The 16,803-nt window shown below is 48.0% G+C and overlaps 2 protein-coding genes across 2 annotated transcripts in view; one reads left to right on the plus strand and one right to left on the minus strand.

Annotated features, from left to right (window-relative positions):
• The window catches only part of ATXN7 (ataxin 7), a 218,084-nt gene that overhangs the window by 82,083 nt on the left and 119,198 nt on the right, over nt 1-16,803 (plus strand). The window lies entirely within an intron of this gene.
• PSMD6 (proteasome 26S subunit, non-ATPase 6) lies at nt 631-5,123 on the minus strand. Its single transcript, XM_065749573.1, has 8 exons — nt 4,950-5,123; nt 4,452-4,657; nt 3,330-3,475; nt 2,232-2,451; nt 2,014-2,122; nt 1,561-1,729; nt 1,082-1,159; nt 631-933 (listed from the first exon to the last, which is right to left on the minus strand). The coding sequence occupies exons 1-8, from the start codon at nt 5,092-5,094 to the stop codon at nt 837-839; spliced, it is 1,170 nt and encodes a 389-aa protein (XP_065605645.1). The 5' UTR covers nt 5,095-5,123; the 3' UTR covers nt 631-836.

Consider the following 16,803-nt stretch of genomic DNA (forward strand, 5'->3'; position numbering starts at 1 on the left):
GCCAAAGGAAAATGCACTGTTATCATCAGACACCGAAAGATAACTGCACGTTACCTCAGTGTTCAAAGGAAGCAGAAATCCTATCACCTGTGCTTGACATGGAAACTGAAGCACTAGACTCAGAGCAGGAACACACTGACCGAAGTCAGAGGGTCCACTGCAATTCACACTGATAGAGACAGTGCCACCATCACCAACACAAACACTTAGAAAGGGAAATCCACTCACACAGCAGAAAGGAAATCCCTCAACTCAGTGATCCCTGTGGCTCATACTGCTTGAGGTACTGCCCCCTGATATCTTTAACGTTCCAATCTATGGACAGTGGAAAAGATGTTAGCAAAGGCAGCCAGGACTGAAGCATTCCCACTCTGCTCTATATCAGTCCTAGGAAAAGAAAACGCCTCTTCCTTCTGCCTTACACTGCAATTCTCTCACGAGAAGAATTCACTCTGTCCCAAAGTGCTCAAAAAAACCCCAGCAGATTATTGGTTCTCTCTTTTCACCTTTGATTCAAACTTGTAAGTCTTACAAAGGAAAAGCAGTGTGTTCCTTCTGTGCACACTGTGTTCCTTGACTCTGCCTTGCTATTATGCATTCGAGTAAAGGAATAAAATATATCACAAGAGATCAATTGTACCATACATTTAATAAATGAACTGGCATCAGGACACCAAAACAAACCCTTGTGTACATAATGAAGTGGAAAGTAAAAACATGAGCTCTCTCGCTACTATTTTTCTCACCTACAGTATACCAAGTTATACAATATATTTATAGGTTACTTCCAAAATGGTTTAGACATCTACATTTTGCATTCCCTTGCATTAGAAAAGTTACATATTAATTACTCTGGAAAGTTTCTGAACTCTGTTTAGCAGCAAATCTCCTTTTTTGATGGTTTCTTGGTACTGCCAATTCTTGCTGTCCGGCCTAGAAATTGTCAAGGGGAAAAAACAATAAAGTGTTTAGAGTTGAGACCCTTTACCTCTTGAAACGTGCTACATAAATGTAAACGTGATCACAGCGTGCAGAACTCATCTGGGCTGTAAAACATAACCTCTAGGAACCGATGTCCTACCTGTTAGTTTCTACAATCTCATTCACTTTGTCTATTTTGCAGTGTAGTCGCCCAGCTGCAATAAATCTTGAAAGCTCCCTAAGTAAAGAGAAAAAAACAACAATGTTAAAGGACACTTTAACACCGAGGAACTACAGGCCTACAAGCACAGCACCTGCTGCCACAAAGCAGCACTGCCACCTGACTATTTCCGAAGTACATGCAATATGTGTTCTTAAGGTATCTTATGCAATCTCATCCTCACACAATTTGTATTTTTTTTTTCTCAGGCCAAAGTCTCAGTGGCATGAGACCAAAGTTATTCATGACAGACTAGTTTTTCACACGGCCCTCAGAGCAAAAGCAGAACTGGAACTGTACTCAGATGATTTCCTCTACTGAAACTCTGCATTCACTCAAATGGAGCGCATCTCTTCCACCAAAACATAACCTGGGCAGGTTCAGAACCAGCAGCCTACTTAAAAGGCTTAACAACTTACTGATCTATGAATTCTACACCGACTCCGAACGCTTCTGCCATGTACCCTAACGTCAGCGACCGGTACGACTCCAGGAGCTGGCTGTATGCGTGGATCCTCATCTCCCGCACATAGAATCGATAATGAGGTGCAAACAGCCAATCCTTTTTCATCTCTTGCTCTACAACGGCTGAAACAAGAAGCAGAAATGTAGTAAGAAACGTGATCCAATATCCAAGGCTTTCCCCTTTGGCCTGGCTATTCAGGCAGGATGCTTTCCACACCTCCAGCTAATTCAGTGTAGCCCTCCATGAGGCTCACTGCACGCTTTGTTTTCATCACACAGCACCGTATAATCTGTTCTTATTTTCCACTCCAGTTGCAGACTCCAGCTACCCCACAGGAGTCGTGAACGATGTGAAACAAGCTACTGCAGCACCTGAAATGCTCTCAGAAGGAACAAGACTGCCTTACCCAATGACTGGAAGAAGGCTGCGTATCGGCACTCGTACAGAGAAAAGAGGTACTGCCGTACAGCTGGCAAACTGTGCAACACCTCCAGGATCTCTGCTCCTTTGATAACCTGAACGCAGATGAGAAACACATTTAGGCACTACTGCTTTTAGCCCAGAGAGAAGCAGGTGAAAGAAAGGCTGGGTCTGTTGGGACCAGGTACTGCCTGCTCTCCTTACCTTCTCCCTGAGGTCGGGTCTGTCTAGCGCAATCATGCTGACGTAGACAGTGTAGGTTACAAACGTTTTGTAGTCCATGAGTTCATAGGATGTAAACGTTGAAACTGTATCAAGGAAGAGCTCTGCTGCCTGTTTGAAATCCCGGATAGCTACGCAGTACAGACCCTGGTACACTTTTAGACGATTTCTCCTATCCCAGTCACCTCCTTCTTCTATTAGACTTCAAATAGAACAAAAAGAAAATTAGTTTTGTGAAATCTCCATGGGAAAAGTCACACAAAGCAAGTACAGATACCATGTGATTAGAGAAAGCATATTCCCTTATATGCTACAGCTTGTAGAAACAACCTAGGCTTCATGCACCTTTAAAAGGTAGCAATGACAGTTCCTCGAGATGTGCACATAAATACTGCCATCAGCCTCAGCTGCAACAACATCCATCCAATTCCTTTGCTGCTAAAATCAAAGCTGTCCAACTAACAGCACAGAAAGAAGTTACCAACAGACCAGCCAAACTTTCACTAATCACACTGGTCACATCAATTTTACCTTATAAAGCAAAGCCACGGGTAGAGACAAAATCCGTTCAGAAATCAACACACCAGAAAACTAAAAATTAAAATAAACATTGATGCTCAAGGAGCTCCATAAGCAGGAAGGAGCTCCAATGTGGTCTCTCCCAGCACCACTGGAGACTGGAAGCTGCAGCTTGCTCCAGGAACCAGTGAAGCATTAAATGCTGAGTGCACAGAGACAAGCTAGATGTGGAAAAGAGGGAATAACATGCTGGCTTTGGGCTCTTGATTCTAGAGGAACTGGCACCTTCTCAAGCCAGCTAGATGTGCTGGGTTCAGGTGGCATTCCTGCCCTGCACTTTATCATACAGTATCATCACATCCACACCTGTCATCTAACAGCTGCAAGAGAGAAACGGGGCGTGGGCTACAGAGTCAAACCAAAGCAGTTGCTAGGAAAGTAGCTGAAACTACACAGCAGCCTTGCAATTCTTCCTGCCCACATGAAGGACTGTGATGTCTGTTTGTTTGTGTCTCCCCATTTCTTTTCGTTTGCCTGGCACTCAGCCAACACACACGGTACCTCTTGGCCTTCTCAATGTTCCTTGTGATGAGGTCGTTGTCCATGTAGAACAGGCCGATCCGCAGCAGGTAGAACACGATATCCAGGCGATGCCCCAGCGCCACGGTTTTGTCGTAAGTCTTACGGAATGCACTCAGAGCTCCCTCCTGTCAAAGTGATCATTTGGACTACAAGAAGGTTCAAAGCAATCAAACTGTCTGCAATACACCTACACTGACTGCTTTCCATCGTCAGTCCCGTCGGGAAAGCCTGAAGACACGAGGTAAGTGAAAAACAACACTGACACGTGGAAAATTGCTTTTTTCTTTTTTTTTCCTTTTCAAGGAAAGAGTTTTCTTTGACAGCCTCCTTGTTTTTTCACTGCTTAATTTAAATTTCAGTAACACCCTGCCCCTATCTCCCACCCACGTGCTGTGCCATAGAGAATACACACTTCAAGTCAGCCAGTTTCCACTCAGCACTCCCTGGAGCCTGCCCAGTTACAGAGATTACGGTGCTGTGTTCTTAATGTGAATCCATAAAACCTGTGATATTGCCTCATAGTTTGAACTGGGACGGAATTGTTTTTCTTCAGGGTCTACTATCACACTGTGTTTTGGCTTTAGGAGGACAACAATGTTGATAACACACTGATGTTTCTAGTTGTTGCTAAGCAGTGTTGGACAGAGGCCATTCCAGTTTCTCAGCTCCTATTAGGAAGGGTTGGGGAGGAGGGGTTTCAAAAAGCTGGGAGGGGACAGCAGCCAAAGGGCAATTCCACACTACACAACATCACACAGAAGAGTTTTGAAGGGAGTGGGAGTTCACCTCACTCTCTTCTCCCGTTCAGGGGCCAGCTGGGCATTGGTCATTGGATGTAAGTAGCTGCTTGTGCATCACTTGTTATACACATTTATACATATCTATGAATGTATATATCCCTATATTTGTATACACACATACACCCACATATATATATAATCATAACAATTATCCTTTTCTCTATCTTAGCAAATAGTTCTACCTCAACCCAAAAGGTTGTATTCCCCCCCCCAGTTCCCACTGGGAAGATGAGGCAGTGAGTGCATGGCTTCGTGGTGCTCAGCCACTTGCCAGGTTAGACCACAACAGCTACACACCCACCTTGTCCCCAATCCTGCACAGGTACTCAGCTTTGGCCATCATCGCATCTCGGATTTCACTCTCCCCCAAGATCTTTTCAGCATCTTCGAGCTCATTGTCAAGCCGCTTCAACTCCTCCTCGTTAGCTTTCTTCATTTTACTCAGCAGCTCCGTGTCTATCTGCCACTCCAGAGACTTGCAAAGCGCTTCATAATACGGAGCCATGTCTGAAAGAAAAGCCAGAACGATTCGGCTGCTGAACGCTGCAAAAGGAGCACGAGTTTGGGAGCAGAACACGGGAAGGACAACACAACCGACAACACAACTGCCAACGCAACCACCGTGTCCTCCCGCACGAAGCTACAGGTGATGCCCGTGCACTCAGCAGCACGCTGCCGCCGTTTCAGCTCCGCTCGACCACCACAGCACCTCGGGGCCACCGTGAGGCAGCCAGACTCGGCTCCCCGCCCAGTGCCAGCCACACCGGGACGCACGGAGCCCCGCACGGGCCGCACTCACTGTGAAGCCTCACGGCCGCCATCAACTCATCCCTCGCGGCGGGGTCGGGAGCGCGGGGCCGAAGGCTGAGGAGGAAGCGGAGCTGGGCGATGCGGAGGTCGGGGTTCTTGGGCAGCCCCTCCTCCTCCAGGTTCTCCAGCGGCATGGCGGCGGGCGGCGGGCGGCGCAGTGACTCAGCCGCGACGGGCGGAAGCGGCGGCCTCACTTCCGGCGCCGCCGCCCGCTCCGCAGCGCCCCCTTCCGGCTGGGAGGTGTGCCGCGAGTGCGCACGCGCGGGGTGGCAGCTGCGCATGCGCTGGATGGGGCAACGCGGCCGCGCGCGGTCTATAGGGGGTGCGCGTGCACAGCGAGAAAGAGCTGTTCCCCATCCCGGGTGTGGGTTCCCCCCATCTCTGAGTGCAAGCTGCGAGCCTGACTTCCGAGACGAGCTGTTGGCGGCCTCGTGCCTCCTAAATGCTGTACAGTGCTAAATACTCCTTTACTGTGTAATTATCTGCTTTGCTACAGTGAGGTGTTTGGGCATCTCTGACTAATGCCCGTGTTGTCCCTAGTACTGTATCATCCTCGGGCCTGCCCAGTCTGCCCCCCCTTCCTCACCCTATTGACACAAATCATCTGTCATATCTCACACCTCTCACTGGTAACTACGTGCACTTCAACTCTTCCATTGCATTTCTAAAAGACTTCACGAAGAGCTAATTCCCTTTGCCCCACTCTTTGTTCAGACTGGGTGGTTTTCATATGTCCACAATGATATCTATTTCCCTGAAACAACACCGGTGTAATCTGGATATTGATTTCAGGATGCATCACATGATCTGTTGGGAATTCACGGTGCTTTACATGCGCTGATAGCAAAAAGCTCACTGAAATCCTCAGCTTCCTGTTACATGAAGTCTCCTGGATGCTCTGTTTGCTGGAGACTTCCAAGGCGAGGCTGGATCAGACCATAGGCAACCTGATGTCCCTGTTCCTTGCAGGGGAGTTGGGTTAGATGGCCTTTAAAGGTCCCGTCCAACTCTAAGGATTCTATGATCCTATAGTTGGGCCTCACTGATGGCCAATTGCTTGAACTTAGGTGCAAACCAGATAGGGACGAGCTGAACTGGGAAGGAACAGCAGTGCTGGTTAACCCACACCTGCAGCACAACCCCAGTGCCAATGCCTCTGGCACAGACAGCGCTTAGGGAAGGAGATGGGCAGCGAGGATGGCTGTACAACCATCCCAGGGTGAAGGTGGGGAAGGGAAACACCGTGGGTAGTGATGAGGAACACCGTAAGAGATAGGAGCACTGCACTGGTGGCAATATGGGGGAAAGAATAGCTGATCTGTGGGAAACCAGCCCTCACTGGTGGCTGCGTGCAGAGCAGCACCTGCCACTGTAATTACAAATATTGATGTGCTTTGGCAGGTCTTTTGCACAGCTTCCTTTCAAACACACAGCCTCATTTTATTTCTCACTCTTCGTAATGACAGGTCATTTTCACATCATGCAAAGAAAAGCGCTGGGCTGAGAAGCGTCATGTAACTTCTATTTAGATCTCATAGCAAATCAGGCAAACACTTATTAATCAAGCGAAGCAGTGTTTGATGCAAACATGAGTGCGACATAACACTATGCTGTCTTACAAAATAAACGCCACATTAGAGCAGATGTAAGTGAGAGCACACTGCTGGATTCACAGAGCAGGAGCTGCTGGGAGTTTGGCTCTGTCTATTGCTTGTGTATCTGGAGAGCACCTACCTAAAGCCCATTGATTTGGGTATCAGTTCAGCTGGAGAAGCTGCTGATGCTTCTCGTCCTGAGTTCACCAAGTCCCAAGGTGGGGATGTGAAGGCCACGCACTGTGAGCTGCACCAGCACGGCAGTGCTGTGATGCTGTGATATATTTTTTCCATTTCCCAGGCTTTCCCTTCCTCATCTCTTCTGTTCTTGCCCTTTCCTTTTCCCGTGTGCTTTTTGCATTTGAGGGGTGACAGTTCACCTCTCCTGGTAAATGAGACAGTTCTCCTGCTGTCACCTCCTTTCACTTTGAGTTTATAACGTAGTATATCAGATGCTGTGTTTTACATGGTGTGATTTACAACTCCCTGTAACTCACGTCAGCAGGGTACAACGCCAGGGCACTTTGCAGATACTCACCTTCTGAATTAACCCTTTTGCCTTGCCCCGACACATGCAGCATGACACCAATATTTATATAAAAAGGTGCTATATATGTGCTATGCATACAATATATATGCACACACCATGTATTTATATGCACACAAGCATGGCTATATCAATCTATATGTATCTGCCTATGTAATAAACATGGCAGGATGCATGTTTGCATTCATTTTTTTCCTTTCAGAGCATTTTCCTCCTGGACATTTTGCTGAGCTATACATAGTTTTCTGTTTTCCCTTTAAAAACGATTTTTTTTTTCCAAAGAATGTCTAGAATTACTGAACTATTTATTTAATTGACTTTTAATGTCTAGAAGCTCTGCAAGGAGTCTTTCCTATAGCAGCTATTTTCAGTGCCTTTTTCCTGCCTACCTTCTCTGGCATGGTGTGCCACTTTCCTTGTAGTTTCCATGACAATTCTCAGAGTTGCAGGCAGCCTTGTCCTTGGATGCTGTTTTGCAAAGCTGTCCTTGCTCTTGCCCGTCTGAGGACCTGACTGCAACCATGCATGCACAATTAAATCCCTTATTTTCCTCTCTCAGGTGTAGCGTGTTTCATACTCATCACTGTGAAAGAGTGGTGAGAGCCGAGGGGGGGTGGGGGCAGGTGCTGTGCGCTCCGTTAACCTTCTTAGATTGGTACAAAGAACTTTAACGTTCTCCATGGGCTGTTCTCAGCCTGAAATATGCAGAGCCCTTTGCCACTTCTCTGCCTGCCTCTGCTTTGGCTTCATTTGACCGTTTCCTTCCATTATTCCCCATGCTGCCTCCTTCCATGCTCACCTCCCTGCCATCCCCCGGCTTCCTCTTGTGAATCCACTTCAGTGTAATCTAAAACACACTGCATGGATGTGGGAGCCCAGAGAAATATTTGCTCTGGCTCTCGCTTGCACCTAGTGATGCCAGCGAGCTCAGAGACGGCAGAGTCTCAGCCCAGCAGTAAAATGAGCCTTTCCCGTAAGTTTAGAATTGGAGTCTTTCTCACACGCTGCAGTCAAAATGATTGTCAGCTCAAATAGCTCCTTTTAACTCAATTCAAAGGAAAGCAGTCAGAGCGGATTTTGAATTCGCACCGTGATAAAACTAATTACAATTACCTGCCCATCACTGAAACAGAGATCATCCCGAGTGCCACAATATTTGAAACTGTTCTAAGGCACAAACACACCGAATCACAAAGGGAAGCTTCAAAGGCCAAAGTCATCAGCTTTTTAGCATTCTTAATTTCCTTTAAGGTAAACGGAAATGGGTGTTCTGGGGGACAGAGAGAGCAGCACAGGGTCCACTGCAATAAACTGAGACCAGAGAGCATCCATCCGCACCCTCCCAGCCAGGGCAGTGGGGTGAGCTCTGGAGCAACACAAGGGGTGGTGGGAGAAGTGGAGGAATGAGAAGGAAAGAGGGGGAATGAGAAGGAAAGGGGGCTGTGGGCCCACACTCAGCACTCCAGGCCTAGGGCTGGAGGTGGGTTCCCAAAACCAGAGCTGGAGTGGCAGCAGGGAACAAGAAATGGGATGAGCCTGGGAATCACAGCTGGGGTTCTCGGCCAGCATCGTTCTGCCTGCAGTTGGACTCAGTGACCCAGGGATGTGGGCAGTTGGAGTGTCATGGCTTGCTTCCCTGCCGAGCACAGGGGATTCTGGCTGGCTGTGGTTTGGCACCCGCTTCTCATTTTGGCTTCACCCAGCTGTGTGGTCTGGGCATGGCATTCCATGCAGCACATGGGTTTGTGCTGAGATCCAGGCACTGAGAGCACTAAGAGCACTTTGTCACCAGTGGGTTCACCTTTCGGGTGACAATGGAGTCAAAGTGTGGCTACTCTGCAATCCCCCTCCATCATTAGCAGGGCACCTGGCATCTACTTCCAAGTTGGATGACAACGAGAACACACTGAGCACTTGGTACACGATGGCACTGACAAGCCTGACAAGAGAAGAGGGAATTTTTCCTTCAGCACAGAAATCTGCATGGTGAGAGCTCTTGTTTTTAATAAGCTCACAAAGCTTTCTTCTTTTTTTCCATCCTGAACTCACGAGGTATTTTCATTTCATAATGAGTGTGTGTTATGTCCAACTTCCAGAAAGCCTTTCGCATTAAAACAAAAAACAAAAAACAACCAGCAAAGGCTTTTTCAGCTGCTGGAGTGAACAGGGTGGAAGTAATGATGAAACAAAATGCTGGGATGTTTGCTCTGTGCTCAGAGGCCGTGCGGCATCTTGTATTGTCTGAAACAGAGCACCAGATAGTAATCACATCTGCAAATCTCTCAGACTGGGGCAACAGGGATTGGAGCCAATCTCTGTGACTCTGCAGAGCTGGAAGAAATCTCAGATATTTCTGTTTGTCTGCAGAACAGCTGGGGACTTCTCAGGCATGAATCTAATTAAGCATATTCCTTGCCACAAACACTTCAAGTCCCATTTCTGAGATGCGGATCTCTGACCAAAATGAATCCTTGGGAATATTGCTTTCATGCAGTATGCTTTTTCTTCTCTCTTTTTTTTTCCTCCTTTCCTTCAATCTGGGTAAAATTAAATTACATTTATAAGCTCAGCTTAGAATTCACTGAAGTCAATAATATCGACTGATATCTGGCTATCAGCAGAATGTCATGCATTAATTATAGCTGCTCTTAATACATGAGCCCAGAGAGGCTCTTCTATGAGTGGAAGCAGTGAGGAGCATCCTCCCTGCCATCACACCAAGCCTTCATGCCCTGGGCTTACAGATGCTCAGGAGAGCACCAAGGCACCAGACCCTGCTCTGTGATGCACAGCGTGGCTGTGTTGGCAGAGCTATGAACCCTAAAACCATTCACTGGAAAAAACTTCCTTTGAGTCTTTTATATGCAGTGTTATTTGTCTGTGCTCCTCAGTTTGATTTACGTTCATTTGCATATACATTGTATGGGCTTAAGACAGAGAATTCTCCTGATACGTTTTCGCTTCTGTAAGAAATATGATGGGAAGTGGGAGATATGATCATCTCCCTCCCCGGTGGCATCAGTAAATATCACACATATCAGATTAAACCCTTGACATTTTTCCAACAGTGTGAAATTTGCTTGAAGATGTTGGAAAATGAGTTATAGATGTGAAAGCAAGGCTTGGAATATGAATGCAAACACGTTAACCCTAAAATTGATGTAATTGGCTCTTCCCTGTGTCTTGGAGCATGGTGCTGGGTGGGGAGAGTGGGAGAATCTGGGGGTGCATGGGGTGAGCTGTGAGACAGACAGGCACCCTGAGCAGCAGTGAGGGGCTGAGCTTTTCCTGAAGGGAAGGGCTGAGGGATGGATGGCAGCAGTGACATCAACATTGCTGCAGCAGCATGTGCATTTCTCCCTGAGAGATGGGAGAGATTTTGTGGATCTTAAGGAAGAGGCTGATTGTAATCCAACAGAATCGTGGATGCAATTACACTATTTAAAGCAGTTTGCTGCCTCCCATTGATTCCCTGAGCGTTACCCCATTGTCCCCTTAGAGATGACCAAGACAGAACTAGAATCTGCTAGTTGTGTGAACACTCGGAAAGCTGTGGTTACGTGCGGTGACTGTGAGCATCCCTGAGGTTGCCATGGAGATGCCAGGGCTGGCTGGGAGATGCATCAACCACAGCTGTACCCACAGCAAAAGCCCTTGCATCCCTCCCAGGGACACATGCTGCACATGGCTTGGGTGGGAGGAGGCATTGCTGCCCTGAGAGGTAGTGGGGACGCCAGGGCACGTTTCAGTGGCTGGGTGTGCTCAGAGGGATCAGAGTGCTGGAGGAACTGGGAGCAACAGGGCTGAGCCTGGGACCTATGTCTGCAAAAGGAGCAGGGGAGGAATCCTCTGTGCCAGTTGTCACAGTCAGATGTTAACGCTGCATGCTCTTTGTTGGCCTTGCTGACGTGGCCAAGGTTTGCTGTGTTGCCATCAAAGTCTGCTTCTGGGGCACTTAGTGCTGGGAAAGTCCACCTTCAGCACGTGGCAAGCGTGGCACTAGCATGGTGTTAGCATTAGGTGGTGGAGTCACCCTCCCTGGTGATGAAGAAATGGGTAGGTATAATATTTAGGGACGTTGTTCAGTGGGCAATATTGGTGGTGAGTGGATGGTTGGACTTGATGATCATAGAGGTCTTTTCCAACCTTAATTAAGCCATGCCTTTACAACAGATACATCTACCAGGCAAAAAAGTGGCATGGCTGACACACGGCTAACGTGTTCTGAGATTTGGCATCCGGGAACACAGTTTCACTGCTTCTATCTGGCTGGAAGTTTATCTCTGCTAATTAATCTTGACTCTCATTTGGAGGCAGGATGATTGTGTCCTCTCTGCATGCCCTGCACAAGCTTCCCTGAGGGCTGCAGTGGGCGCTCAGTGCTTTGCAGCTCTGGGTTTGCCAAAAAGATCAGAATTCTGCTGGCAGTGCCACCAGCAATGAGAGGATTCCTCTCATCTCAATGCTAAGTTTGGGGGCAGCCATCAGACAGGCTGGTGGCACTGCGTGACTTTGCCCATCTCCCATTGCCCACCCTGCCAAGTCCTGCTCTGTGGCAGCAATCATCTCCTTCTAAATTCAAAGTTAGTGCAGTTCCTATAGATTTCAGTCGCCTGAGGTCAAGAATCCTGTTTGTATTGCCAGATATAGAAAGAGGGTCAGAAAGTCACAGATAAATAGGGCAGAGCATCTAAAGAAATGACAGGAGACCTAATCATGGGATTGAGGTTTATGGGATGCAGCAGATTTTTGCGTCTCTTTGTATTTCTGCAGGAACATGAAATGCTCTTTCTTCTTGCCTCAGCCTGTCAGAAATCAGTACATTTTTAGCTGCAAGATGGAGATGGGGACCAAATGGCCTTGGAATTAAGCAGCAGATTTCAGTTGTCTGGGAACAGCTGGAGAAGTGTTAGCATTTCCTTCTCTGTGTGCGGGACAGAATGGCTGACCTTGGAAACGGAGCAAACAGTTGGGGTTTTTTTCCCACTTTTTCAAACTGGAGTTTGCAGTCACCACCACCACATGTCCAACAGTACTTTCCTCCATCTACCCACTCTGTGTGCTTAATTTAGAAGGAGGAAGTTATGCCACACCGAGCTATTATAGCATTATTGCAGCAGTAAATTCGTCCTCACTGCTTGCCCTGCTGGAATGGCATGGGCTGCGTTTGCTAAATTTGCAATGAATAAATAATGAGGGTTGAAAATGAAGCCAACATGGTTATCGGGGCTGTTAGATGAAAGTACATTGGGAACCAGCTTGGATTTGGATATTCTGACGGCAGGGTGATGGAGTGGGTATGGGAGAAATCCCTGCTCTGGAGAAGCACACGTGCCCGTGGGAAGGGGTACCCTGCTGTTCTGGGGCTGGCTTATCTCTGGGATGGAGATAACAAGGCATCTTGCTCTGCAGTGGGGAAACTTGATTACTGCCTTATCAGCCAGAGCTCGAGGGGTGTATGCATGCTGTTATTAAAATATGTTATTTCCTCACAGTGCCTCATGTAGATGATAGGGGCTGCGATGCAGAACTCTGTGTGTGGGAGAGTGTTGTGCTCACCTCTGTCAGTGAAAATCCATCTGCTTTCAGTGCTCATTGCAGAACAATGTCTGCTTCTTTTGTCTTTTACAGTGAGCAGTGGTCTGTGAAGGTGTAAAAGTTGCATGCAGCAGAAATGGGAAACTTGCAGTAACTGTCTCAGGACAGCTAAGCAGCTCCTCTGGTAATAGAGGTTAATGAAGAGGCTTTTGTCTTTCTTCCAGAAGCTCTCCTGGATCCCAAACCTGCCCTGTTTAGCAGCTCAGGGTCCCCTGAGATTTCTTTCTTTCATTCTGCAGTGCTGTTTGTGGCTCTGTGCAGAAGAGACAGAGTTGAGGACAAACCAGCCTAGAGCCAGGGTGCTCCCATGGCAGCCCAGTCCCAGTGCCTGGTGGGGGGACACCAGCCCCTTGCTGGTCCCTGACACCAGCTCTTTTACCCCAGCAAATTCAGGGACTCCATCCTTGCATTAATGCAAAAAAGGAGGAACCTGGTGGAGGCGCTGGGGAGATCCCAGGCAGTGGCTGCACATCCCAAAGTAATAATTTCATTGAAAAGAACAATGCTTTAAACCGCTTTCATTTTGCTTGTCATGTCTTTAAACTGCCTGAATATTCTTGTCAAGAATTTTGGGTTGTTATGACCTGAGAAATCAAGCTCTCTCTGTTCTGACAAGGTTGATACACTTTGACTGACACTAACTAAAAGCAGCTCTTTCAGCCTAAGAAATGTTACAGCATCATTTGCATACAAACTGGGAACTAGACAAGCGCTTGGAAATTTCTTGCACTTGCAAATCCTGACTCCTGAGATGAATAAAAGGAATTTTACACCCTGAGCCCAGTGGATGCTCAGCAATAGTGATGTCCTCATAAACATTGGTTTGAAATTCCAAATTATGGAGGTGATTCTGGGAGTATTCCACCTTTCTGTCTCCCAGCCAGACTCTCTGACACTCTCATGGCTGTTAACAAGCAAGCATCATTAAAGCTTCAGATCTCTGGGGCTGCCATAAAGCCTCCATGGGGAGCAGTGCTTGTTCTCTCCGTTTCTCTGTGCATCCCAAATCAACTTCCTCTCTGCATCTTTCACCATGAGCAACTATGTTCATACATATATGCAAAGTGTTTCCCTGAGCAGAGCCCTCAGCCCTCATGGCTGGGCCAGGTGGTGAAGCAGGCACTGCTGACTCCCACCACTAAAAACACTAAAATACAAGCTGTTGGAAATTGATTTTGTAGGAAAGGAGGCTGCTCGGTAATGCAGGCTGATGGGCACAGGTCTCCAGCATCAAATGGGCTCCTTCCCTTCCCTTCCCTTCCCTTCCCTTCCCTTCCCTTCCCTTCCCTTCCCTTCCCTTCCCTTCCCTTCCCTTCCCTTCCCTTCCCTTCCCTTCCCTTCCCTTCCCTTCCCTTCCCTTCCCTTCCCTTCCCTTCCCTTCCCTTCCCTTCCCTTCCCTTCCCTTCCCTTCCCTTCCCTTCCCTTCCCTTCCCTTCCCTTCCCTTCCCTTCCCTTCCCTTCCCTTCCCTTCCCTTCCCTTCCCTTCCCTTCCCTTCCCTTCCCTTCCCTTCCTTCTTCCCCATCTCTGTTCCCATCCCCATCTCCATTCCCATCAAACCCCACATCAATCTGACCCCAACTGGGGGTCAAGGAGAAGTTGACCTGGCAACCTGGCAAGGAGAAGTTCTGCTCCACCCATGTCTCACCCTTGGGTGAGGGTGCAGGAGGGGTGGGTGAGGGGGTGCTTGGGGCTGGGTGCCAGATGAACATGTGCCCATTTGGGCACAGATAATGATTTGTAACGGCGCTCACTGGCACCCATTTCCTGCCCCTGTAAGCTGAGAAACGTGATATGCAAATATTTCACCCGATATTTTTAAACTGTTTTTACAAGGTTCTATTAATTTAGTAAAACTTCTTAAATATTCATAAACTGTACACCAGGCACATAAGCTGATGAAGGATGGAGTGGATCGGGGGTGGGATTTACTATTTTGAAGAGTCATGCCATAAATTATTCAACAGCTCTGGTTTGACCAGCTGTATTTACTGTTGGTGGCCAAGAGCTCCAAAGGCTGCTGCCTCTGAGCTCCAACCAGCAATGTCACTGCTTGAGAGTCCAGGAACAGCCAAACCCATGTGGGCTTCTTCTGGATCCTTCCATCCCAATGGCAAAGCCTATGGTTCAGCATCCCCCCCATGTGCTGGTGAGCACATGCTCCTCTGCTGCCAAAAACGAATTATGGGAGAGAAAAAAGAAAGAAAAAGCCACTCATTTTTCCATAAGAAATGGAAGATGGTGTATTCATATTTCATTAGCTTTCCAGGGTGTGAGAGTCACGAATCTCCTCCAGCATCATAGGGTCCCGTGGAGGGGCAGCTCCCGGCTGGACACGCTGTGGAAAAACCTGTTTGGCCAAAATATCACTGTCCTTTCTAAGAGGCAGATGGGCTCCGTCACACCGCAGCGCTCCGTGGAGCCCCTGTGCACTGCGAACCATCAGAAATAATTACAGCACCTCCAGATGTTTTGTATATGCTTCAGTCTTCATGTATTTGTTTTCTGTGCCGAGTTTCTTGGGATACTGGAAATGTAAATAATGAATATGTGATGAGCAGCAAGAATGGATATTGCCCTGCTTTGCTGTTCCAAAAAAGCTAATTAAGCCAGGCACGAAAATAAAAGCTTCTTGAGCCTGCTCCAGCATCAGCCATAAATGAACACTCACAAGCAAATAATTAGGGCCAATTAGACACCAGCACACAGAAAAGACCCCGGGATTCTTGCATATAAAACATTACTACAGTGGAGCTCTGGAGATGGGGAAACTGAGGCACCCAGTCCAGGCAGAGGCAGCAGCTGGGCAGGGCTGGAACTGCCAGAACTCTCTGCACACACTGATATGAGCATGGCCTGCTGCCCCCTGGGGCTGAAGCTGCTGTGGGTTTGACTGTATGAATGATGTGTGTGTACAGACACGTGTATATGGATGTATGCATGTGTATGTGTGCGTGTATATGTACACACTGAGATGTGATGTGAGCTCTTCAGGGTTTAATGCTTTATTTAGACCGAATTAACTTGCTTCGCAGCACTTTGTTTATCCATTTTAATAAATCAGTCCTTTCAGCTAAATCTCACTTTAGAGTTGATCGTATCCAGAGCCTCGGAGAGAGCAGCAGATATAAATATTTGCTTTTACAACGGGAAAACTCTCCTGAGAATGCTTCAGCAAACGGCTGCGGCCTTGCCTAGCACAGGGGCACCAGTAATTCCCTGTGCTATTAATCAGGAGCACAGCAGCACAAAGGTGGGGCTGCTGATAAGGGGTCCCAGAGCAGTGGGGAGGAGGTGCACCTCCTGCCTGTCCAGGGCTCCCACTGTACAGAACTGAAATATTGCATCAGATTGTGGGGGGAAAAGCGTTATTCTCAGTAGTGGCTGTGAGTGCACTGACATTGCAGGGTGATGGCCTGCAGATGCTTTTGGAAATAGCTCCAGCTCTCTTGTGACACATTCATGGTCCCTGAACATCAATTCCCCTTGTACTTGCATGGGACCTGAATCCCTAAGTAGTTGGAAGGATCTAGGTCGGAAATGTCTTGCTTTTCACAGTCGTGTCAGGAGGTGTGAGGAAATGGGACACGCACACACGAAGTCAGGGCATTCCATCCTTAAAATGAAGCCGTCTGAAATTACTCTTAGCTAATGAGCTTCCCCTGGCCAAGGAGGACAGCAATCAAATAGGTGGCAATCTGCAGGGGAATGAGGGCAGCCTAGATTTCATAAATAGCATGGCTGTATGGAAATGCAGAGAATGGGGAGCTCGCTTTTTTTTAATTTTTTTCATCCTGAAGGAGCAAATTTGCCAGCTAAGTTGGCAACTCCCAGTGCCAGCATGCCAGGATGACCAGATCCTGCCCTGCCGGGTTTGGCTAAGGAAGGCATGAGGTGGCTCTAGGGTGGCACCTCACCTCGCCAGAGGCTGAGCTGTGTGTGGCAGAGCTGCTGACCCTGTCCTCCATCCCCACCTGCAGCTGGAGCCACCAGTTCCAAATTGTGGGAGCAGGGCAAGGCAGAAGGTTGTGAAGGTTGCTCCCAGGTGCTGGCGACCTGCAGGCAGCGGGTGCACCACGGAAAGCAGCCCAGCGGGGACAGATGG

The sequence above is a fragment of the Cyrtonyx montezumae genome, unplaced genomic scaffold (genome assembly GCF_038088225.1).
Source record: "Cyrtonyx montezumae isolate F1298 unplaced genomic scaffold, pur_monq_1.0 scaffold_6, whole genome shotgun sequence".
Classification (NCBI taxonomy): Eukaryota; Metazoa; Chordata; class Aves; order Galliformes; family Odontophoridae; genus Cyrtonyx; species Cyrtonyx montezumae.